At 41.0% G+C, this 25819-nt stretch overlaps 1 protein-coding gene across 2 annotated transcripts in view; it reads right to left on the reverse strand.

Moving 5' to 3' along the window:
* Nucleotides 1-25819, reverse strand: part of LOC134619986 (receptor tyrosine-protein kinase erbB-4-like) — a 356445-nt gene that overhangs the window by 60017 nt on the left and 270609 nt on the right. For both annotated transcript variants that reach the window (XM_063465828.1, XM_063465829.1), the window contains exons 15-18: nt 22833-22987; nt 16600-16644; nt 9480-9612; nt 56-178 (exon numbers count right to left, since the gene is read on the reverse strand). In XM_063465828.1, the coding sequence (XP_063321898.1) occupies nt 56-178; nt 9480-9612; nt 16600-16644; nt 22833-22987 (456 nt within the window). The remainder of the gene's footprint in view (nt 1-55; nt 179-9479; nt 9613-16599; nt 16645-22832; nt 22988-25819) is intronic.

Here is a 25819-nt window from a genome sequence, read left to right on the forward strand (position 1 = left end):
TTACTTGATATTGATCGGTACCAGAGTCTGCAGGATGACTTTACCACACACTGACCTTGTAGACTGTTCCGAAAGCTCCCGAACCCAAAATCTTCACCCTCTTCAGCTCTGTCTCTTTCAGGATCCGCAGCTGGGCCTGGTTTGGAGCAGTTCCACTGGGGGTCAGGGGCTCCACCAGCTGAGGAAGCAAAACACAAACACACAGACACACACATATTAAGACTATTTATCCCACTCTCCGTCTCATCTGGTGCCAAGAATGTGAAGAAAACCTCCTGGCAGCTATTGCTTTTATTGCAAAGCTATCGAAAACTAGAAGTGTGCCTTTCTTTTACATCAAATCCAAATATTTTTAACCTCCTGCTACTTGGCACTCTGAATGCTAAAACACATCTTCAGAGCCACCGGGAGCATGCAGCAGGGTGAGGCCGCTCCATTTAAAATAATAAGTAAAAAGCAAGTCTACGAAAGAGCGGTGGAAGGTGAACACAAGGTTTTTATTTGCAGCAAATAAAAAAAAGAAGCCAAAAAACTGAGACTGTACGGCCCTGATAGTTATGATTCTGCAACACACACACACATTTATGAAAGACAAATAATTCGGGGGTGTGAATGTGGAGTTCTGTCAGAACTGGCAGTTACCAGAGTGGACCGCAGCGTGCCCACCACTAGGCAAATCACAGCCTGGTGTCAGCTGCTATCACAGTCGACAAAGAGCAGCAGCTCACCAGCTGTGCACATACAAAACAATTCCAATTCAAGGTTATGACAAGCCTCCTCCGCGCGCCGCCTCCCTGCCAGTAACAGCTGACACTGAGCAGCATCCCAGCAGCTGGCCTGGCCACCCGCCTTCACCGCTAGCCGCTAAACAAAGCCTCGGCGACTAAGTATGAAAAAAGCAGGAGCTGGCACCTGTAACCGAGCCGTGAAAAGATCTGAGCCAGAGGCAAGAGAGAAAGCCACACGCACATTTTCATCCAGGCAGCCTATAGCACACATCTCAGATGAAGCACACACACACACACACAAAAAGTCAATGCACCTGATCAATACGTGTCTTAATGAGCCTATCGGGTCCCTCATTCGCTGCGGTTTATCAGCGGCATAATCACCCGGCTTGGCCACGACCATCAAACAATATAATGAGACCATATATCAGTCGGTCAGCCATACAAGCACTTACTCAATGTGATATAAAACCATCAGCACAATAGGACCGGCAATCGCAGTGCCGGTCCGGTCTGCAGAATAGATGACATTGCCCGCAGCTCGGCAATGACACGTCGTTTAATGGCTATCGTTATGGCCGGTCCTGAAGGCGCAGTGTTAAGCCCGCTGAGATGTCACCGCAGGTAGTGAGTTAGAGCAGGGGAAGGGAAATGACAAATTTCATAAGACAGGGGGGAAGTGAGTGAGATGAAAGAGGGGAAGGAAGGAGCGATGAGAGGATGACTGAGTGGATCGAGTGACGGTAACGTGCTGTTTGAAACCTCATTCGGTCTGTAGAGCACCAAAATCGCGTTTTTGTACAAGCGTTAAGATGAAGCGTGGAAACAAACGGCCACAGCTGTATCACACTGGGGCACATGTGAGATGTTTTAAAAGGTTTGGATCATAAATCTAACATGGAGAGAAATTGAATTTTCTTTCCAAGGTCAAGAAAATGAACCTGTTTTTTTTAAAAACTCCAAACATCGATTTTCTTCTTTTTTCATGCAATGTACAGCAATTTAAAACATAGTTCTTTAACATTTTCTGTAACACTGACCTGCTTTGATATATCTCTGTATGTGCAAATCTCATTTATTGCTAACTGACTGTAACGTTGCAGTAACCCCGCCATTTGAAGTGCTGCTTTGATGACGTTTTTCAAATGGCTTCAAACGCTGATAGAAGCTTAACATCTTACCTGACAGTTAACTGTGAACTATGCACACATTTAATGTAACCGTTTGGGCATACTGTGGGTATAGGCAGACATGGTCAAGACAATCTCCTGAGGCTCAAACTGAGCATCAGAATGGGAAAGAAAGGTGATTGAATTGACTTTGAACGTAGCATGGTTGTTGGTGAGTATTTCAGAAACTGCTGATTTGCTGGGATTTTCCCACAGAACCATCTCTTAAAGAGAATGGCCTAAAAAAGAGAAAATAGCCAGTGACTGTTGGAAAACCCAGAGGAGAATGTCCAGAAGGCTTTGAGCTGACAGGAAGGCCACAGTAACTCAAATAACAACTTGTTACAACCAAGGTATGAGGAGCGACACAGAGAGGAGCAGAAGACCACACTGGGTGCCAGTCTGAACAGGAAACTGAAGCAATTTACATGAGCTGACCAAAGTTAGGAAACAGAATATGGACAGGCTTTATAAGTCTTGATTTATTTATTTTTTTTTAGATGATAATATCCAAATAAGTACCAACAATTGCAATTCATATCATGTCAACATGGATCAAAATCTTTGAGGAATGTTTCCAGCAGCTTGTTGAATCTGTGCCATGAAGAATGAAAGTAGTTCTGAAGGCAAAAGGGAGTCTGCCAGGTACATTTATAAATGTAGCTAATAAAACAGCTGATGCACACATGGTTACATTTATATGTACTGTGTCATTTTAGCTGGGAGAACTTATGGGAATACAGTGCTGAGCCCAAGCTGCACTTCCTCACATAGCCACTTTGGGGCTGGCTCCAAAATTGGGAATCAACAACTGTTGAGTCCCATGGTAAAATGCCGCAGTTTTACAGCAGAATAAGCATGTTTACTGCCTTCTGCTCATAAAAAGTTCTGGGTTCTATAATCAGATGTTATAATTTATTTTTAACATCCCTGTGCTTTGTTAAGGACCATTTTTAGTGCAGTTGTTTTGATGATTAATATGGCTAACTATGTGGTTGATTACACTAACAGACTGTCAAAGAAAGGTAATTTCTTCAGTTTTGGTGAGTGAAATTCTAGTATTTCATTAATATGTTCCTTCACCCCGATTAGCAGGTACCTGTCTCTGAAGGTCACCCATACAGTCTATGCCTGCATCTTGTTAATAAATCTTCCAAGTTCTACCTGATAACTTACCTGTCTTTTCTCTTATGCTCACCTCCGACTCCAAACAGCCAAGACAGGCTTTGCAAACAGTGGGTAACATCACTGCTTCTATACAGTGTGCCTCTGAGGCTTTAAATGAAATATGAAATTTTCTAGCAATGACTGGTTGCTGACTGGATGTATTTACCTCAACAGAAAGGGCAAGCTTTGGTCACATCCATCATATCAGCATGGTATTTGTGCAAAGAGCATTTTTTGCATTTCGGTGTGTGTGCATACATTGCTAGAATAACAAAAAAACAATTGCCGCTGTGGGTGGAGAGAAATGGAGTGATTTGGAAAGAGAGAGCAGAGATGAGGCACAGGGAGGTGGTGATGGAGCAGTAATAAGAGCAGATGGTGACAGGCTGTAGTTGTTATTGTTTCATTAGGATGAGGCTGGACTGGACTGGAGAGGAGAGGGAGAGGAGAGGGAGAGGAGAGGTCTATTAAATAAGACACAGACCCGTAGCCGACGAAGCTCTCTTGAGCTCGTTCTCACTCGCGCACACACTCACCACGCCACTTTATTTACCAGCTAATAATGTGCCGCGCCTTTGCCAAATGAGCTTCACTGGTGGCGCGGTGGAGAGGATTGGGATGCTTCATTGGACAAATAAGCAGTATGTTCAAGCCTCGAGCTAGAATACATTCACAGAATTATTGTGTATTGAATAAGTAAACAGTGTCTTCAAACATGAACTTGCTCTGCAAACCCTCGGGTACATGCTTTAATGTTCGCATTACCCATTCAAAGAGCTACATTTGTTGTGTTGGCTGTAATTGAAACATATTGAGGTGAAACAACTTTGTCGTGCCACAAGCGTTTGCCCCGGAGCAGTCGCAGTAGGTGGTCTCGGGGCCTGTGTTGCTGCCTGGTCAATTTTCAGGTGAACTTTGTTGGCTTATTTTGATTCTTAGTGATAGAGTCGACTGATGTCGGACTTATGAAAGCACCAGTGATTTAATAGGGGTTAAAACTGGGTCACTGGAATTTATACCAGACAAATATGTTGTATGACAATAACCTCGCAATTACAAATGTAAAAATGCGATAGCCATTTAACTATTAGACTCAAACACATGGACTGAGACATACAAGGTCACAAAAAAGGAATTTTCTTTGCACCTAACATTGTTTTATTAAACAACCAGCAATTTCTGCTTTTCATTCTAATGCTGTTGTTTGTTTATGTGGATTTTGTGGGGGGGAGTTTAGCGGCTTTAAATTTTAATAAGTTTGCCTCAGCCGGAAAGTACGTTAGGTCAACTCCTGTTTTTTTAATTTGCTATATAAATAAAAATTATTTGACATCATTCTTGACTTTGTTATTCAAATCTGGCGAGAGTGCTTAAACAAGAGTGCTATATTGGAGAAAGACGAGCAGTAAAGAACTAATTCCTCCACTTCTGTACGCACTGAAACAGACTTTTTCTTACTCATCTCTCCTGTCACTTGAAAAAGACTCAGTAACTTTCACAGTTATCATTTAAAAAGAAAAAAGTTCTTTACTTTAGGCTAAGTTTGGAAAATACGGTGGACCTAATGTGCCATAATTGATGAATTAATAAATATGACTTTAAATAAACCAAAGATAATATTATAACTAAATATAGGGATTAATTATGAAATAATTAAATCAATAATGTTTTTTTTTTTTTTTACATTTACTTGTAAATTAATTGCCTGCGTTATTTACTTTCCTACTTAACTTCCCTTTTGTTGTTAGCATTGATTATACGGTATGTATTATACTGTCTGTTACTCCAAACATTTCTACTCTTCTTTGATATTTTACAGTACACAATTTCTTTGAACATTGGTTCCTTTTTCACTCATTTTCAGTCCAGTCCTTGTGCCTGAACGTTTTTGTTTGTTAAACCATTTAGCACTGACCTATGAATCAGTCAAGAATAGCAAAGGCTCCTAACTCAAGGGATGAACCAGTGTTTTGTCTAGACATACAGTTAACTTAACAAAGAATCAATTTTAGATTGTATCTTTAGGCAGTTTGTTACTAGCAGGCTGTCACAAAAACACATCACTTGTTCCCATTTCTTTAGAGTAATCTATGAAAAATGCCAAAGATAACACAATTTGGCATAAAATAGTATTACCAACAAGGTAATTCGCAAAGAGCTATTGCCAAACATTTGGCATATCTCAGCATGGTGTGCAGTGTGTCCTTAAAAAAATTGAGGAAAAGTGGAGGACAAAAGAAGAAGTGTCAGGCCTAAAAAAACATCCTTAAGAAACAGGAAATAATCCAGCAAAGACCTGACACAGGCGATAAGAGATGCATCCGGACCTTCAGCTGATCGTCTACTGAATACAGAAGTGTCATCCGAAATGGTCTCTGTGGAAGGGTGGCTGTCAAGAATTCTTAAGGAAAGGAAACAGGGACAAAAAGCTGAGGAATGAAAATTACACAAAAACTGGAGTGAAAATCAGTAACAATAGGTCTAAACGAGTGATGAATCCAAATTGGTGTTGGAGATCTTGCAAAAACTGATGAATTATGAACACAGAAAAGTGCCATCAGATTTTGATCCACAATGCAAAAACATCTGGAACACATCTGATTAACAACAGCTTCATTTTTCAGCATGACAATGCTCCCCAACCAAAATGCCAATGCAGTAAAATCATACGTGGATAGAAAAACACACAGTGGAACACTATCAGTCATGGATTGGCCTCTCCAGAGCCCGGACCTCAACATTATTGAAGCAGTGTGGGATCATGTTGACAGAGAACAGAACAAAAGGCAGAAACATCCAAAGAAGAGCTTTGAATGTCCTTCCAGAAGCCTGGAGAACTTTTCCTGAAGACTACTTAAAGAAATGAGAAAAAAGCTGCCTAAGAGAGATCAGACTGTGCTGAAGAATAAAGGTGGCCATAACAATTTAGACACAGTAACATAAAGAAACAACAAAAATGTAGATACATGGATATCTAAATGGACCGATGCCTTCAGTTGAGTATTTATTTCTTTAATGAGTCCATTTATTTTTTGATTATGACCCTCGTTACAGAAGCGCAGTGCATGCCTATAAAAAGTCCACCGAGGAAAGAAATCAAATCACAGAAACAAACAGTCCTGGTCCTCAGAACCCACACCTGATTATTTCTTGATTAGCACAACACACCTGACACCTGATCCAGCTAATCAGCAAAAGAAAGAAAAAAAGAGACCTCTGCAGAGCTGGGATTTCTGCCAGGCTATGTTGTTTTTTTTATTTCCAGTCTTCAACTGTCCAGCTCTTTTGAGCCTGGTGCCCGCTACTGCCTCCGATTACTCTTGCTGGCTGACAGGAGTGGAACTCGGCGGTGTCTTCTGCCTCGTCTGCCTCAAGCTTTGACATGCTGGGCATTTCTGAGATGCTTTCCTGCTCACCACTGCTGTAAAGAGTGGTTTATCCAAGTTACCGTAGCCTTTCTGTCAGCTCAAACCAGCCCGGACATTCTTCTCTGACCCCTCGAAAAAAGAAAATCCAAAAAACAACGCACTTCGGTTTGCAGAAGTGCCTCTCATTGGGTGATTTTGGGCTTCAGAGTATTTGGAGTATATCCCAGGTTATTAGCCCTTTCTATAGAGGTTTATGTGACTTTATGCTCTGTATCCTGATGTATGAGAAGACTGAGAGGCTGGATGTAATATAAAACACAAATTTGTACCTTAACCCTTTAATGCCAAGTATATCATATTTGATACATGGGGTTTTTTGAATTTTTGAGACTGCTACATCATCAGTGTAGTTTTTAAGCAATAAAACTGAACAAAAATGTCATCTGTAGCAAAAATGAAGCTCCAAATTAAATCTGATTTATGCAATGTGATATTTAATCTCTTTTTTTATTCGCCACAAGGTTCAATAAAGACTCCAGTTTAAAAAGATTCAAATTTTCTGGCAATTATTTCACGGTTCAGGCCTCAGAGGGTTAACTTTCATATGTTCCACAATGCGTGTCATGTATATTCTCTTTGTTTAATGTTTGCCGTGACATATTAGGTGTCATATTCGGTTTGAATTTCTCGGATCTTGGCTTAAATTTAACATAAACTTCAGTTGCATGCATTTCTGATGATTCCCCATGCCTCTGCTCAGTCAGCCTGCCTTGGGGTGAACAACAGGAGCTGTCCATGCTGAAACCCTTTATGTAAGAGAGCGTATGAGCAGCAGGGGAGCTGTCTTCACCCCGTGGTGCTGAAACACTCATGCCTGTACAAAGGAGGTGGAAGAAGGACCTTGGGGGGAGGCGGGAGATGAGGAGGAGTGAGGGGCGGGGCATTGGAGGATTCAAAGGTATTAGTCCTACTTCATTGAGCTGGGGTCAAAGGTCAAAACCCAGGGGTCACGCTGCAGCAGTGAGGGGGCTGCTGCTGTTTGTGCCGCCTGTCCCCTGTGTGAAAGCAATCTGTTTTCAGGGGCTTCATCTCAAAGGCTCCACAGTATGTGAGGTAGGTGAAGAGAGAGGTGAGGGAGAGCGAGACAGAGAGAGGAAAACGCAAAACAAAAACAAAAACAGAAAGTTAAGATGATAGAGGAATAAAGCGTCTGTTCACGAGGGAGGGAGACAGATAAGCAGAGATCAAAAATGGGGGAAAAAACGAGAAGGTGAGGACACGACGAGAGACAGACGGTGAATAGTAAAACAGAGAAAACACTGAAAGAAAGGGAGAACAGTGAAATGGCAGAGTGAGTGTGAGTGTTTCTTTCCTTTTTTTTTGCAAGTCAACACAGTGCAACAGCCTTCACACGTGCCCTTGATATGGAAATGCGGAGCCGGGCGCTCAGATCACGTTCTGACAGCATGCACTGGAGGCATCTTTCCCTCCCGTCTGACGCAGGAGGTGAGCACTCTGTTTAAAAAAGCTATGGCAGATAAGGAGAGAGAGGGGGAGTCCCAGAGCCCGGCGCCGTCCCCCAAATCCCTCATCCAGACAAGCTTGATCTCCATTCACAGACACAGAGTCAGCTCCATTATTCGTTTGAATAGAGAATCCGCACTCGGCCGTCCAAAGCCTATCACATAGTTTCATCAGCCCAAAAAAAAAAAAGGCGTGATATAGACTGCAAAAGCGCATGGTCTTTTTTTTTTAAAGGATGCCGGGAGGGCGAGAGCGCGGGAAAGCATTCAGATGGAGAGAGTAGTGCGTGCATGCACAATGAGATGATACATTTAAGGGAAAATGAAAATCAAACGGAGAACCTAATCCCTTCTAGAACCAGCAATAAATAACAGGAATCTGGACTGAAATTTTAATCTTTCTATTATTTTAAATGACATTAGGGGAATTACATATTCAGGCACCAATCACAACCGTCAGGTAATGGCATCGATCCACTGCTTTTGTCCTTTTGCCATTCGGCTGATGCTCTCGTACGTGGTGACCTCCAAAAGACTGAGGTTAAACGTCCAGCTCAGGACACTCCACGGCTGCTAATATGTGAGCATGTGGGCAGAACCTGTGACCCGCTCTTAATCTGTGTAGCCCCTGGGCCAGAGGCGTTTAAGATTTTATGTCTAATTACTTTTACACGTCCCCTCAGAGAATGAAGGGGGAGGGAGAAAAAAAAGGCTAGGCTGGCTTTATTTCAGGCTTTCCTGCTGCAGCACTGAATGAACATTGCACAGAGAAATGCAAAAAAAAACGAAAGGAAAAAGGGTCAAGCGGATCCCCACCCCCCCCAACCTGAATCTTCTCAGCCACCCCCTCCTGCTCCGTGACAGTACATTAGCGAATCTACACGGAGTGAAGACTTCCCTCCGGGTCAAGCGGCTGTCTGAGCAGGGCCTGCTTGATTAAGATGGATGTGCATGGCCGGGATGAGGCAGAAACTGCCCATGGCTGCCCTCCTCTAATTCCATCTCCTGCCTGGCAGCTGTCTATAACACTGCTGCCTCTACCTGTAAATTATCCTAATCCAGAATGACAAGCAGCCTACCCCACCTCCTACGGGCACGGCCAACTCGGCGGACCTGCAGTGATGATATGACTGCTGGAGGAAACAGTGTGAGAGAGTCCTGTAGCACCATAAAAGGCATGGACCAAAGCATGGATGCTTATATAAACCCTGCACCCTTCCCGATCTTTGACTTTCACCTTTGATAATGACGTCCGCTCCACTCTCTAACGCTTCCCAGAAATGAACCTTCTTCAAGGCCAGATCGATGGGCAGCGGTGACCATGCATAATTTTCCAACCTTCCTTCGTGCTGCCTGCTTTGGCTAAGTACCTTAGCCAAGGTTTAATATTACAAGGTTTCCTTACAAGGTAAAAGTTTAGTGCAATGAAACTTTTTAAGGGAACTTAATTCAGCTGAAAACATTCAGAAAACACAGGTGAGGAGAAACCTCCCAATATGTTTGCTCTACCCTCTACTCTCTCACCTCTGTCTCCAGGAAACGCCGCAAGGCCCTCTTCTTTTTGATGCTTTTGCGGCGAACATAAACGGCCACGCTGAGCGCCAGAATGACGATGATGAATAGGCCGCCGATGACTCCAGCTGCTATTAGGGGTGTCCTGTAGAGACAGGGGAAGAGAGAAAAAAACATGAACACTGCTGAAACATTAAGAAACTAACGAGCACACTGCAATAAAGTGCAAACCTCAGCCAGTGCTGACAAATTATCCAATCTGCTCCGACACCCTTTAGATTTAACCCCTGAAGGTCAAATTGAGTCTTCTGCTGGAAAAATGCGATGTTCGCTTCAAGATCGCCATAAAAGTTTATTAGTGGAGCGGCCCATTTCTGTTGGGCTAAGAGATCGTTTGGTGTCAGTGGAGCCATGTGGAAAACAAACAATGTTCTGCTAAGAGCCTTTTTCAGCATCTGCTAAAAACTACTTCTCAGGCTTAATGCTTCTAAAACTACTTAGTTGGGTTTATGCACCCAGAACTACTTGATTAGGTCATTGGACTGAAAACTACTTGTTTTGGTTTACCCACTAAAAATGTGTCTGGCTTTGTGTTCTTTAAACTACTTTGTTGGTTTTACACACCAAAATCTACCTAGCTAGGTTTAGACACCAAAAACTACTTGGCCGACTGCTAAAACTACTTTGTTGAGTTTATGCACCAAGGACTGCTTGATTAGGTTTTGATACCAAAATCCACTTGGCTAGGTTTAGGCATCAAAAACTACTTGTCATGCTTAGAGCTTCTAAAAGTACTTTTTTGGGTTTATGCACCAAGAACTAGTTGATTAAGTTATTGGACCAAAAGCTTGTTGGTTTGATTTGCACACTAAAATTTATTGGTTTATGCACCAAACCTATTTAGATAATTGGGTTGGGTTTAGGGGAAAAAAATCTCTTTCACAACAATAACACTGCGGATTTAAATGACATCAATGGGTCCATATGAGATGATTTGCGAGACCAGGGCTGTCTTCGCACGGATGCCAAAGGACACTTTGGACCTATCTCTGAGACACCAGCAGCTTTGACAGCGAGACAGTATTTGACGGCCCTGGAATGAAAACTGGGTTGGTTTAACTCTCCTTGCAAGTATTTTTCTTTTTTCTGCCCTTGCTGCATGGCTCATGACTTCTTAGATCACCTCCCCGACTCATGCCTTACTCTTCAAACAGTCCAATCTTCCACCAGCAACCACCCACAATTCTTAATGTGACTGTGGCCAGTCTTTCTCAAGTTGCTCACACCTTCCCTCATGTTGTTGCAGCGACATACAATAATAAACAACCTCGGACACACATAAACTCACAGCTATTTTTACTACCTTCCCTAACCCATTTCACCAAACAGTCCCACCATATAGAGCACAGAGCAATTTCTAATTGAAGGCTACTTCCATTTTCACAGGTCAGAAGATAAAAGCCTTTGAGGCTACGTGATCCTTTTACATGCTTTATTAAAGGAGCCACAGCTTCTGCTACACCCCGCTGGATTTCCTTATAGTTAATCCAAGCCCAGCAACTCATACGATTTAGTTTTCTCTGACTTTCAAATTTTGAACAAATGAGAAATTAACAGTACCTATCCTTCGCAAATTGCTTCTCCATCTTCTGAGGTGAATCTTGCTTAAGGCAAGCCTAAAGGTTGGAAGTTAAAAGCTATTTCTCTTCACTAATGATGGCACTAATGCATTTGCCATTTACATACCCCTTTCACTTGTGTCTAGTGTTACGCTACCACTCAATTCTTTTCTTAATAACACTCTTTTTTTTGTTACCCTCATTCTTCTCCTCTTTCTTTCCAATCTGTATTCCATTTTCCCCTTCTTGCCGATGGCAGAATCAACACAACCGCATAGCATAAAATAACACCTGCTCCCACCTGATAGCTGAAGTTGAATTCAATTCAATTCAATTCAATTTTATTTATATAGCGCCAAATCACAACAAAAGTCGCCTCAGGCGCTTTATATTGTACATTAGATAGCACAATAATAAATACAGAGAAAAACCCAACAATCATATCATATGACCCCCTATGAGCAAGCACTTTGGCGACAGTGGGAAGGAAAAACTCCCTTTTAACAGGAAGAAACCTCCGGCAGAACCAGGCTCAGGGAGGGGCGGCCATCTGCTGCGACCGGTTGGGGTGAAAGAAGGAAAACAGGATGAAAGACATGCTGTGGAAGAGAGACAGAGATTAATAACAGATATGATTCGATGCAGAGAGGTCTATTAACACATAGTGAGTGAGAAGGTGACTGGAAAGGAAAAACTCAATGCATCATGGGAATCCCCGGCAGCCTATGTCTATTGCAGCATAACTAAGGGAGGATTCAGGGTCACCTGGTCCAGCCCTAACTATATGCTTTAGCAAAAAGGAAAGTTTTAAGCCTAACCTTGAAAGTAGAGATAGTGTCTGTCTCCTGAATCCAAACTGGAAGCTGGTTCCACAGAAGAGGGGCCTGAAAACTGAAGGCTCTCCCTCCCATTCTACTTTTAAATACTCTAGGAACAACAAGTAGGCCTGCAGAGCGAGAGCGAAGTGCTCTAATAGGGTGATATGGTACTACAAGGTCATTAAGATAAGATGGGGCCTGATTATTTAAGACCTTGTATGTGAGGAGCAGGATTTTGAATTCAATTCTGGATTTAACAGGAAGCCAATGAAGGGAAGCCAAAACAGGAGAAATATGCTCTCTCTTTCTAGTCCCTGTCAGGGACTAGCTGAAGTTGAAAACTCTATTAGTTGTGGAAGCCATTAGCGGCTAATGGAAGACTTGTGTACCACGGTGCTCTGGTAGAGGAAGGTGCCGCAGCATTTGCCATATCGATTGTGATGGACTTAAAGAAGGGGGAGCTTGAAATTTACAAAGAGGCTGTGGGCTTCGACATAATGAGATATACGGCCATGTGGTGAATAGTAATGCGGCAGTTTGAAATGATTAGGTCGAGAGGGGAAGACAGACAAGGAGAAACAACAAATAAAGGAAGTGTAAGGGGTGGGGGGAGCTGCAGATAGGAGGTGAGAAAGAAGGAGAAGGCAGGAGGGGGGAGAAAAAAAAGAACAAACAAAAGAAGATGAGAAACTGGCAGTGACACAAATTACAGAGTGAGACAGCACTAAACAAGGGAAAGGACTACTTTAATTAGGAGGATAGGTTTTATAGCAAGACAAGTGACACGGGGTCATCAGATGAGACAGGGGAATAACGCCGCTGCAAGAGCAGAAGAAGAACCCGGGGACTCAGCTAAAGACTCCCAGAGGAAAGTAAAAAGGTCTAATTTTCTGGGTTTAAGAGGACCTCGTGGCCTCTGCTTTTATTGGTATACTGGTTTGGTTAAATTCTAATGACTCCGTCTCTCTTTAGAATTTGCTCTAATTGTCTTTTATGGGTGTTTTAATAGAATTGTTGTCGTCCTCGGGCTATTTAGGTTCAGCACATGTTCTTAACCCTACTTGCTTGCTGTTGTTTTGCCCTTTTGTTAATATTAGTAATACGGTTCTCTGTGCCGTAGCTAGTAACGCAGCTGCTTTTATGTATTTTGGGGATTTCTCGCTGCCAGCTGCTCTTTCAGCCTTTCGAACATTTAGTCTTCTATCTTAATAATAATAATAATAAAATTCTGTATTTTAAAAGTGTGATCTTTTTAATTTGTTTTTGTACTTTACTAAGCCAAGATCTAATAGCAGCCAAGTCCTATTTCAATATCAGATTCTAGTTTTATAAAAAAATAAATTGATGTCTGGACCTCTGTAGGATGGTAAAAATTGGCACCTTCAACTTCAACTTTATTTGCGTAGCACATTTAAAACAACTATAGCTGAACAAAGTGCTTTACAGGTTCATCCAGTGAAAACGATGATGAGGGACAATAGAAATAACAGAGTACACTAAAATCAAATGATGTAAAAATACAATAAAGTCAAAAGCACTAAATTCTCTAAAAGCCAGGGAAAACAGGCGAGTTTTGGGTAACAACATGAAGGTCTCTAAATTATGATCAGATCTAGTGTTCAGGGGTAGTGGGTCCACAGTATAGGGCCTACAAGTATTATAACAACAGTAGAGGACCTTAGTGCCGTAACAGGAGTCTGGATACTTAAAAGTTCAGATAAATAAGGGGAGGGGGGACCATTCAAAGACTTAAAAACAAGCAACGGAATCTTAAAATCCATTCTTAAATGGACAGGAAGTCAGTGAAAACAGAGTAAAACTGGGGTAATGTGATCAACATGTGATGCTCTAGATGGCTTTTACTTTGAAAAGACCCTGAGAAGGCCCTACTATGCCTCTGACTGGGTTGCGTTTAGAGGGGTTAGGTTGATGCTTTTTTTTAACATTTCAAATGAAGGGATAATTCCATATTTCCACATACCAGAGAAGGAAAGCTGTTTTTTTTTTAAGTTTTCAAAATTTGACTGTGTTGTAATCAATGTTCCCTCTATTTTTTCATGTGTCTAAGCGAACACACAAACTCCCTGAGCGCTGGACCACTGTGAGCAACAGCAGACGTGTGCACTGTGGTCATGCCAGCATCGAATCCATCCAAGTTACATGGTTTATTAAAATAATCAAATTACAGCATTTACATTTATGTTTGACTACTTTTAATTAACTGCTTTATCCCACTTACAGTGAAAATTTAAAAAAATCTTGTTCATGACCTGTGTAGTATGTTAACACTATTGGAAGTAAAAATAACTTAAACTCCAATTTTGAAAACACAACTTTATTTTTTTTTGTGCTCTGACTTGTATTATGAGTCTGAGTCTGTGGTCTGGGAGAGAGTCCTGTAACTCTCTGTCTGCAAAATACAGTATATAATGACCAATGTTGGGCAATTAATTATATAGTTACTTCTTCAAAAAAGTAACTGAGTTTTGCAAACAACAAAGTTTTTTGCAGCTGTTTACCTAAAAATGCAGCCAAGGCATTTTTAAATAAACATTTCAAACTATTTACAGAACAATCAGCTGTTCTGCATCAAATTTGATGCCACACAAATTATTTGTGCCACTCCAAAAATAATTTCTGTCCACTCTGAGATAAAGGAGAACAACAGCCTGATACCTGCAGGCCTGACAACAGGAGATGTATGACTCCTGTAACACCTGTAACATTCAGCAGTCGCCTCATTATTCTGACACACACAACAAAACTATTGACTACACTACACACTAACTACACAAGATTTGCGCTAAACGTCGCAAATCTCTCACATCTCAAAACACCGCCGTCACTCCTAAAACTTCCCCCCTTCCTAAACAACTGGTCATAGCCATGTTGCCATATCATTTTTTGATTGGTCGACATGGTACATTTTTCCACCAATAGGAAAGGCTGAGGGGGGGTTGTTTTTGCTCACAGGCGGAGAGTGCTTTCCAGCGTTTTCCTTATAAAACGCAGTTTTTACCGTTTCTTCCCGCAGTAAATATAAACAACGATAGTATTCAGGAAAAAACCAAACATTGCATATATTTTTTATCATAACTATGGTTTTACGTGGCCTATCAACACAATTTAAAAACTGTTATAGTTTTTAAATTTAAAAACTGTTATAGTTTTTAAATTGTGGTATAGTCCACACATTTTCTGTCAATTGTTCCGTCTGTCCTGCTCACATCTCCAATGGTTGTACACGTTGTCATTAATGTGGCTTCACACATCAGCCACGCCGTGGAGCAAATGTTTTACCCCTAAAATGTGATACATTAAGTGAAAAAAAGCCTCACTATTTTCTAAACCCTGGTTATGACCCTGCACGTAATGAAATCACTACTTGGTGCACTATATTTACCATCTGCCATTCTAATTCTGAGTGTTTAAATTATTCACTGTGCTGTGGATCAAAAAAAGGTAGTGTCTTTTACCCAATTTAATCTGCATGTTCTTAGATATGAAAGAAGTAAACAGATATATAAAAAAAGTAAATTAAGACAATTACGTAAATTAATTAGAAAAATACTCAATTCTGTTTTAATTTGCTTATTTGTATTATTTCCCTGTTATTAATTTGTATTTTTTTATGTATTTCTGCTTCATTACCAAACAAGGAGGGGGCTTTCAGCCTGATTATATAGTGACTTAGAAATTAGCAATCATCTCACTGCAGGATGCCGTCTCTCTAAAGGATAAAAAACTGATACCACAGAACACCTCCAATGACAGTCCGCCTTATTTAGAATGCTCAAAAGAATGTAAATATAAAAAAAAATAAAATAAAAACGTGACCAAAAAAGTCTAAATGAAAAACTGAAAAAGATTAGTGATATGTAAAAGAAATACATATGGGAAATTTGCATGAAAAACATATAGGTGTAAAAAATTAAATAATAAAAAAAAAAATTCATGCCATCTCTATTCAGATGATTTACATAAAATAACACAACAACATCAACATCAACAACAACCAGATATTAGCTGTTTTATTTTATACTTAATATGAAGACTGGTGCTTTTAATGGCAGTTTTTTAATGTATATTTTTCTTTTGGCCACCCAAGTAGTGCCTCTGCCATCACTGAAAAATAAATGTAATAACGAAATCTAAAATTAAAACGTTAACTAAAAATGTAAAATTAAATTTTAAATAAGAAGGACAATATAAATATAAAATATAAATATAAAAATGTTACTGATATCAGTTTTTCAAGCAAAAATTTACAACATACAAAGGACAAAAATCATCATTTATAATCAAATTAAAGAAACATTTTGTAAATATTTTTGATACTTTTAATAGTTTATTTATTGATTTATTTTGGCACTTTTGGTCCTCCATACAAACTATCCCACATCTGTTAAGGTTTTCAGAGGATTTTTTTTGTCTTTTTTTTCTCTCACTGGTTCCATCTACACATATCAGACACAGTCAAAGTACCATAATTGGACCAGACGAAGGCTTAGTACAAGCTTAGACAACAACAAAAGATTCCCATGTTATCTGTCAGTTATGAAATGCAAGATGGACTACACTGTTGTTAATGAGCATCATGAGGTACGGGATTTAACAGAAACTTTAATGAGTTTTGGCAGGATCTGATGGTGGTCTCCCAGTCCCACATCACAAATGTATCCTGAGATGCCTTACCTGTCCATCATCCCAACACAATCTTGGAGTCTTGGCCCGACGCACCTGCAGGGCAGAGAAACCAGAGAGATCATCCATTAAATCGGGGACAGGTTATGAGTAAACCTCATGTTGCTTTTCTTCCACGTCAATCAGCTGTCACTGGGCAGGGACCTGTGAAATATTGAATCCCGAGCACGGCTGACCGCTTGTCAATATGACACGAAGAGGTGTTTGAGCTGGAAGGCTTGTTTGTTCTCATTTGGTTCACGTGCTATTTCAATGGATTTCTGGGCTGAGACAAAAAAACCCAACAAACATCCCAACATACTTCATTTAGTTCAAACCACAGTGCTGTTTCAAACCTATGGGGAAATTAATGGGAAAGAGACAAATATCAATCTAAAAAGAAAACTTTCAATAGTTATAAAAGATTAATAACGGCAATAAAAAAAAGGGCACAATAAGGCAGTTTCTGACCCCACTGAGCATTTCCCCATTTTAGCCCCCAAAAACAGTAATGAGGTTGAGAAATGTTGGGTGTAAACTTGTGGTCTAAAGTTTTAGAAAGTGGAGGTCAAGATTCACATATTCTGGTATGACAGGATTTACTGTCGGGCCTTCTAGTGGTATTAACAGCCACCCTCATTCCCATGACAGCTTTTTAAAGTGGCATTTACCTTAAATATGGTAGCTGCAGGGATATTTCTAAAGCCTTTTACGGCATACAGTTTTATTGCAGTGGTGTTATACTGTTTGCATGTCTGCTTGATAAACGGCTGAGCATAATGACAGCTTGTCAGTGAGGAAAAAGGAGCCGCCCAAGTGATGAATACACAGATAATAATCACCTAAATATGCAAATCTCCTCAGCTCTTTGGGGTTTTTCCGCTCTCTGTATTTACAAAAATTTACATTTACAAAAGCAGCTTTCAAAACCCACCGCATGCTACCTGCCCAGAGACACGTGTGGCAGATGGACAAGACTTGCAACTCCCTAATAAACAAAGTGAAGCATTAGAACTGATAAAATTGATAGATAGGAGCATGCGTTTCCTTCAAGGATTGGCGGAGAGAGAAAAACAGGGGTAAAAGAGCAATGTGGCCAGAAGTACACAAAATTTGTGTTAATACCTCCATATTTTTGTGCTGAATGTGAGAAATGACACCTGTTGGCTGGATTAATCAGCACCAAAGGTTACTGTATACGTATGTGTGACAAGCTTTTTGGAGTTAACCATTTTATTTGGTAAGCTATCTGTATTTCGGGCAAGGCCTGTAAGGGTCAAACCATGGTGGACCCTTTTGAACGCATTGACCTCATTATACATTTCCTTGAAGATTCTTCCTGCCTTAGGAAAACCTGATGCCTACACTACAAAGTATAGGATTTGGGGGCTTAGTTCAGGGTTAACGCTGCGTTTTCATTGTTACAAAAATGTACTTTTCACAAGGGATCATTGTGATGGTAATTTATGCTGCAGACCTAACATTCATGTACAAAATCACCACCTACTGATCAGCTGAGTTCCTAGATGATAACGTGGACTACAGTGGATAGATAGTCGGGGTATCTATGGTTTTAAGATAGTCTAAAGCAGGGGTGTCCAACTCCAGGTCTCAAGGGCCGGTTTCCCATAGGTTTTAGATGTTGCCTTGATCCAACACAGCTGATTTAAATGGCTAAATTACCTCCTCAACATGTCTTGAAGTTCTCCAGATCCCTGGTAATGAACTAATCATTTGATTCAGGTGTGTTGACCCAGGGTGATATCTAAAACCTGCAGGACACCGGCCCTTGAGACCTGGAGTCGGACACCCTGGTCCAAAGCTTCTCCATGACAACCATCAATAAGTACTGCATATCTCATCTGGTTGTGAGCAATGTTATCATTATAAGTCTCAGTGTAGCCTCAGTGTAACATGGCAGCTACATCTTGTACCTTAAACGTTCTGAGCTTGTATACAATTTGCAGGTAAGCCTACTTTACCGCTTTTAATTATGCTTTTATTCTTTCTTTGCACATCTTGTTATTCAGTCCATTTAACATCAGTGAGGTTTCCGCTGAAAGAATTCAGTCTCTCCAATGTCTACAATACATGTTTCCATCACATTTATTTAAATTATCAATCATTTCATTATTAATTGGCCCTGCCGTGAAATGTTTGATGACTGAAAGGAAAAATGCTTTAGTCTTTGTTGTGAGATATCACTCTTTATCTTTCGAAGAATCACATTTATCTTTTTCTCCAAGAACAAGAAATACAACTTTATCTTTGTTTCTTCCTATCGGAACAATCAAAGCAGGATGGTGGTGAAAGCACAGCGATCAGTAAGAAGTGTTGTTAACACTAGGTAAGCAGGAAGTGATTAGAGTAGACTCTTAGCTGCTCATTAATTCCAGATCCTTGAGTGGAGGACTTTTGAACAACAAGAAAGACACAGGAGAACAGGTTTTGAATGCTTCGGTGTGTGTGCACGCGAAGGCTGTGTGAGCACACACGACACAACAAATTGCTTAGCAAATTAGGAGAGCAGGCTAACTTTGGAATTAAATCGGTGACAACTGTGGCTCCTCAAAAGTCACTTGGTTGTCAATTAAATGGTGTACCAAATAGCTAATTAGCAAGCAATCAGTGTCTGTATCCAGTGTTGTGTTGTGTGTGTGTTTGTTTTCAATCAGTTTTCTTTCTGCATTAGCAGAGAACAAAGGACTTTTCTGACAACAGACACAACAAGCCAGGGATTATTTTTTGTCAGGAAAGTTGCCTAATGAGTGACCTGCCATGTCAACGTGTCCTTAAACAAGGTACCGATTCTATACAAGATGTAAAAATTGTGGTTTTATCCTTAATATTCTTGATCTTCAACTTGTGTATCTGTAAATAATTTGTACCTTCTCCATCCTTTGTCATCCCCTCTACTTTGAAAATTCTCCTTTCCATGTCTCTTTAAAGCTGCACTGATACTATCAATATTTACAGGCTAGCTGCAGTAAAATAAAATGACCTCCTGCCATGTTAGAGAAAGAACATTAAGTTCCTTTCTACTGCACATCGTCTCGCCAGCCCTGTTGCTAGGATTCAGAAGTCTAACTTTGTTTGCAGAGACCACCGACAAGCTCCACCTCAGCACCTCACTCATCATCTTCTGTCTGTCTTACCAGTCCCCACTGTTCAGCTTCTTCCATAATAGTCTCCCCACTAGCAGAAAAACTAAAAAGGCCCAGGCCCAAGTTCAAAGCCAAAGCCATACTGGCTTCAAAAAACAAGCTTTAGAGGATGAAAACATAAACAGGTATATTCTTACGTAAGAACGGTAAATTTTCCCCACAACCACAACTGCCATTCTTTTGAAGACTTATACTGCTTTGGCCTCAGTATTAAAGTATGTCGAGAGAGACGTGACGGCTAAACTATTATTTATAATTTTGATTGGCAGGCATTTTGTAGAACATTAAGAAACTCACATAAATTCACTGTGTGTTTAAATCTGCCACATTTTATTTAGTTATATTATAGTTAAAAAAGGAACAGAACACATTTAAAACTAAGTGCACTGGTGATACCTAGCTGATAATGTACATCTGTTGTCTCAGAGCACACAGACAGTACTCAACTTCAGGACAACAAAAACAGCACATAAATAATATATTATAATATATGATATATAAAAGTTAATCAGTGATAAAATTCAATCAATATGAACAGACAGATAAAAGGCTGCTGGTGGCTGCGCTAAACTTAGCAAAAAAAGTGATGTTATCACATCCTTCAGAGCATTAAGGGCACAGGTTAACCTCTAGGGAAATAATACTTTTGGATTTGTTGGGTAGAATATGACAGGAAGGTTTACACCATTTTCATTTTTTTTAATGAAAAAAATAAAGCTAAGGACTGGCTTAGTTTACTGCTAAGCTAAGACCATTAGCTTAGCAATAAACTAAGCCAAATAGCAAATAAGGCTAGAAAAAAGAAAAGAAATATTTGGCTCTGTGCAAAATTATATACAACACAAACATCTGCCCAGTTTTTGGAGGTTGATGGTTTAGCTAATGGGGACATTTATAAACCTGTTTCCTGTCTCTATACATGGCTAAGCCGATTTCCAACTAGCTTTGGCTACCAGCTGTCATGGTCTGGGTGTGTGGCTGGAAAATTCCGCTGAAGGTCTGGACCTCCCTGGTATCCACCCATGGGCAGGGCCTACAGCCTCCCTCACCTGAAGCTGATTGAGGCAATTAGGTTGGAGATTTAAGCTGCTTGCTGACACTGCTCCCTCGCCAGTTCGTCAACTACCCTATGTTGGTAACCAGGCCTCACGCTTCATGTCTATGATTCTCAAGTGCTTTACTGACCTTGTAATCTCGTGTTCTAGTTACTCCTGGAAATTCCATCACACTGAACAACTCATCCTGGAAATCTGGTTAACCCGCCTGCTTTCAGAATCATCTCCTTGCCTCACCTGCCTGACCTCCTGCCCTTACACCACCAGGGGATCTTCACCGCTCAGGACAGCTGACACACACCACCAAACCCACCCGGACCGCACCACCTCTCCTTCAACGCTTCCATCTCCCACCTGCACAGTAAGACGAAGATTTTCATAGCTTCCACCCTCTCCAGAACTCCTCATTGGCTACCGCTTTAACACTGCTCTCCTCTCTTCCAGTACGTACCTAATCACCAGCCAGCTGCCGTTGCGTTCTTGGACCTGTCCCCTTGCTTTATCCCTCTCCCCTGGCCAAGACCCTCACGCCCCATGTGTCAAGCCTAAAGTCAAGTGCCATCGTAAACATAATTCTTGTGCTAGTTAATAAACCTTTGAACACTTTCTTCAGCCTCCGCTTTGGGTTTTCTGCACGTGGGTTTGATTTTTGTTACTCGGCCTCCGGCCGTTTTGTGACACCAGCGTAATGTACTAATGAGGGTGCTGTCAATCTAACTGTTAGCAAGAGAGCAAATCTGTATATTTTCTGAAAGTTAAACTATTAATTTAGTCCAATTTTAAAACCCACTACTTATCTGCAAAACAAGACACTAGAAATAGCCACTTGAGGCTAACTCCAAAAGTGAGCCATGATACACCCCATGTTAAAATCCTCAACTTTACAGCAGAATTAATCATATTTATAGCTTAGTATAACAAAGTTTAGTCTCTAATGTCCCGTTCTGTGACAACTATATAATTATTTTTTAAATACGAAACTCAGCCTTTTAAATTACATTATGCCTTAAAGAAATACACGAGTAGCTAATTGGATATAAAGTGGCAAATTCAACTCAATTTAAGAATATTCGTGGTGTAGATGATTGTGTACCCTCTCTCACTCATAATGCTAGAATTAAGGCTAAAAAACTGGGCTCAAGAGACTAAAAGGTTCAGCTAAGTCATTGCCAATTTTTAAAAAAATCTGTCAACAAATATCAACAAGTGGCTATCTCATTTTCCCGGGGCCAGATTCCTCTGTCCTTATGGCTTGTTTTCTCAGATTATGGGTCAAAATGAAAACATATTTGCAATGATATGAAATAGAAAAACAAGCAATAAACTGTCATTTTTGTACAAAGTCTCAATAGATTAATTGAATAACTGATTCAGTACTAATCCCCATTATCATCTCACACCTATTTTGGCAGCTATCCCTGGATGAGTTCTAAATGTGCTTTTTACAGCAAGCACAGACAGTTTCCCCAATTTGTATTCAAATGTAAGCAGAAGATGGCAAATGCTATCATGCTCACTCCTTAATGAGCTAAATCTGGTCCTTTTTGGATCTTGCAGGTGCATGCAGCTCTTATTCTCTCTTCCACCTGCTTCTTTACCTAGAGCCAGCCATTTTTCCTCTGTCTTCTTTATCGTTTTCCCACATCACTCTGCCTGCTGGCTTCATATCTCCCCTACTACTGTCTGTCCCTTCATTCATAGTTCATCTGCACTGTACCTTAAGGGTCAATACATTCCACCCCTGACTGGAGGGCATCCCCAAATCTAGCAACAGGTCAAAGAATGTAGCAGCTGCAAGATTAAATCATGCTCTCTCCCTCTTTCAGTCCCTCTCTCCTTGGGAGAGAGGTGGTCCTTGTCTGTTATACCACCTGAGTGCAATGCAGTATGACTCCATGATGCTTTTAACAGCATAAAAGCACCAAAGCCAGAAGCTGCTCAGGGTAACTATGAAGGCGAGTGGACACTTGAAAGAAACAGATTAACTTTTATACATACACATTTTTATGTATCATCCCTCTCTTACCCCTGGGTGCAATTGGCATGGCAAGGATGACACTCGTTGTTGGCCTTGGCGTATTTGAAGATGAAACTGTTGGCTCCCTGCAGCCCGTCGGGGCACTTCTCTACGCAGTTAGGGCCGTCTTTGAAGTGGAGGCATTTTACACACTGGTCTGGGCCCTGTGAGGAGAGCACAACAAGGAGGAGCGAGATGAGAAGATGGGTTACAAAGAGGGTGGTAGACAAGAGGTGAATAAAGAAGAAGGAGGTAAAGGTGGTAGTAAGAGGGAATAACATAGAACAAGAACAAAATAATGGGTGAAGAGGTAAAAGAAACCAGTGGGGAAAAATAAAGTTAAGGAAAAGTTCATGGAAATTCATACAGCGATAATCCCACATGAATCCCAAGCAATGATTTATACCTTGTATTGCAAAAAGTATTTGCTCGTCTGCCTTAACACACACATGAACTTGAGTGACCTCCCATTCTTAATCCATAGGTCTTAATGTGATGTCGGCCCACAATTTGCCAGGTCTCTCTTGGAAATGAGATTTTTAATCTCAATTAGATTTTTACCTGGATAAATAAAGGACTAATAATAAAGAATTTGCAGCAATAACAGCTTCAGCTCTTCTAGGAAAGCTTACCACAGGTTTAAGAGTGTTTATGAGAAGTTTTGACCGTTCTTCCAGAAGCACATTTATGAGGTCAGACACTTATGTTGGACAAAAAGGCCTGTCTCATAGGCTCTGCTTTAATTCATCCAAATTCATTTGTCCTTGCTTTGTGCACTGGTCATGTTGGAAGAGGAAGGTACCATCCCCAAACTGTTCCCACAGATGTCTTGGTATGCTGACGCATTAAGAGTTTCTTTCACTGGATCTAAGGTAATCCCCCCTCCACCAAACTTTACAATTGGCACAATGCAGTCAGACCAGTACTGTTCCCCTGGCAACCATCAAACCCAGACTCTTCCATTTGATTTCCAGACGGAGAACTGAGATTCGTCACTCGAGGAAACACATCTTCACTGCTCTAGAGTCCAGTGGTGGGGTGCTTTACACCACTGCATCTGACCCTTTGCATTATACTTGGTGATGTAAGGCTTGGATGCAGCTGTGCATGGAAACCTGCGCCATTAAGCTCTCTACGCACCGTTCTTGAGCTAATCTGAAGGCCACGTGAAGTTTGGAGTTGGTGACCTCTGTGCACTATGTGCCTCAGCATCCACTGACCCCACTCTGTGGTTTTATGTGGCTTCTACTTTGTTCTAATCCCACTAACAGTTGATGATTGAATATTTAGTAGTGTGGAAATTTTATGTCTGGACTTGTTGCACAGGTGGCATCCTGTCACATTACCACACTGGAATTCACTGAGCTACTGAGAGTGATGCATTCTTTCACACATTTTTGTAGTAGCAGTCTGCATGCCTGGATGTTTGATTTTATACACCTGTGGCCATGAAAGTGATTGGAACACCTGAATTCAAAGATTTGGATGGGAGAGTGAACACTTTTGGCAGTATAGTCCATGTTGAGCTAAATTGCCTGGAATTTATTCCACTGCATCCCTGATAAAACTGGGAAAATGGTTAGGGAATCAGGTTGTGCCAAAAAAAGTGCACACTGAAAGTGATGGAGGAGACGACAAGAGATAAGTGAACACGAGCTCAGCTGCAGCAGGAGCATGAATAAGTTAGAATGGGAGCGGAAAACTGACTGTACACTTTGTGTGAATGTCTATGTGCGTGTGCACGAAGGTGCCGACAAAAGTGTGCGCTTAAAATTGCACAGGTGTGTGTGTGTGTGTTGTGAAGAACAAGTTGCATCCTGGGGGCTGGGCTTTTCAGCTCCACGCTCTGCTGCTAACGACAGCCACGGCAATGATGGACAGCTTCTCACCACTTGACACATTTAGACACACACCATCAATAAACATTATGCTCACTTTGCGTGGTTGCGTGTCCGTGTGTGTGTGTGAGAGAAGGGCATACAGATGTCCGAATGCATTTAAGTATGTCCGTGGACACTGTGCGCATGTGCGTCTGCGTGTGACTGAGCACCCGTGGATGATTGACTCTGGTGTTATTCACTGCTCAGCTGTGACCAGCATCCCAACGTCACCAGCCTTTGTGCATCCTTGAGGAGCTGCTCTCTCTCTCTTCATCTGTTATTCTCTCTCTCAGACAGTCATAAAAGGTTAGTCACACAGTCACTAGAATCCATGAACCAAGCCATGCTGCACATTAGATGCAACTTTTTCGTAATGAAACATTGCGCTGTAAAATCAGGTTCCTGTACAGTTATAGATCGTCCCCACATTTGTCCCCCTACAGTATTTATGCCACCAGGATTCAGAATTCATCATAGTAAAGAAAAAAACCAATAAGCAGGCAATTTAATTAAATAACAGTATTTTAATGGATATTATTGGATGTAATCACTCTGAGCACAAGTAATTTAGTCCAGGGGTTTTGAAATAGCTCAGAAAAAGTTTCCAAGGATATTCTCATAACCACGTGGATGTACCTGGCTTCAAATTCGCACGTCTTGATAACGTAGAATAAGTTACATACACAATATGCACAAAAGGCCATATCTTTGAATTCAGGTGTTTTCAATCCATTTGACAGAGGTGTATAAAAACAAGTACCTAGCCATACAATCTGCCTTTATAAACATCTGTGAGAGAATGGGTCGTCCTACTGAGCTAACTGGAACAGAGTGCAGTGCTGTAATAGGATGTGGGACCAGCTCCCAGTTTGGATTTGGGAGACAGACACCCTCTCTACTTTTACTTTTTCATAACGCTTATAGTTAGGGCTGAATCAGGTGACTCTGAATCCTCTCTTAGTTACAGTAGAATATGCCTAGGCTGCTGGGCACTTGCCATGATGCACTGAGTGTTTCTTCTTCACTCAGTCATGTTTATCTCATTTCATCTCTGGCTCTCTTCCACAGAGTGTCTTTGTCCTGTCTTCCTCCCCTCACCCCAACCAATCGTGTTAG

The sequence above is a fragment of the Pelmatolapia mariae genome, linkage group LG23 (assembly GCF_036321145.2).
Source record: "Pelmatolapia mariae isolate MD_Pm_ZW linkage group LG23, Pm_UMD_F_2, whole genome shotgun sequence".
NCBI lineage: Eukaryota > Metazoa > Chordata > Actinopteri > Cichliformes > Cichlidae > Pelmatolapia > Pelmatolapia mariae.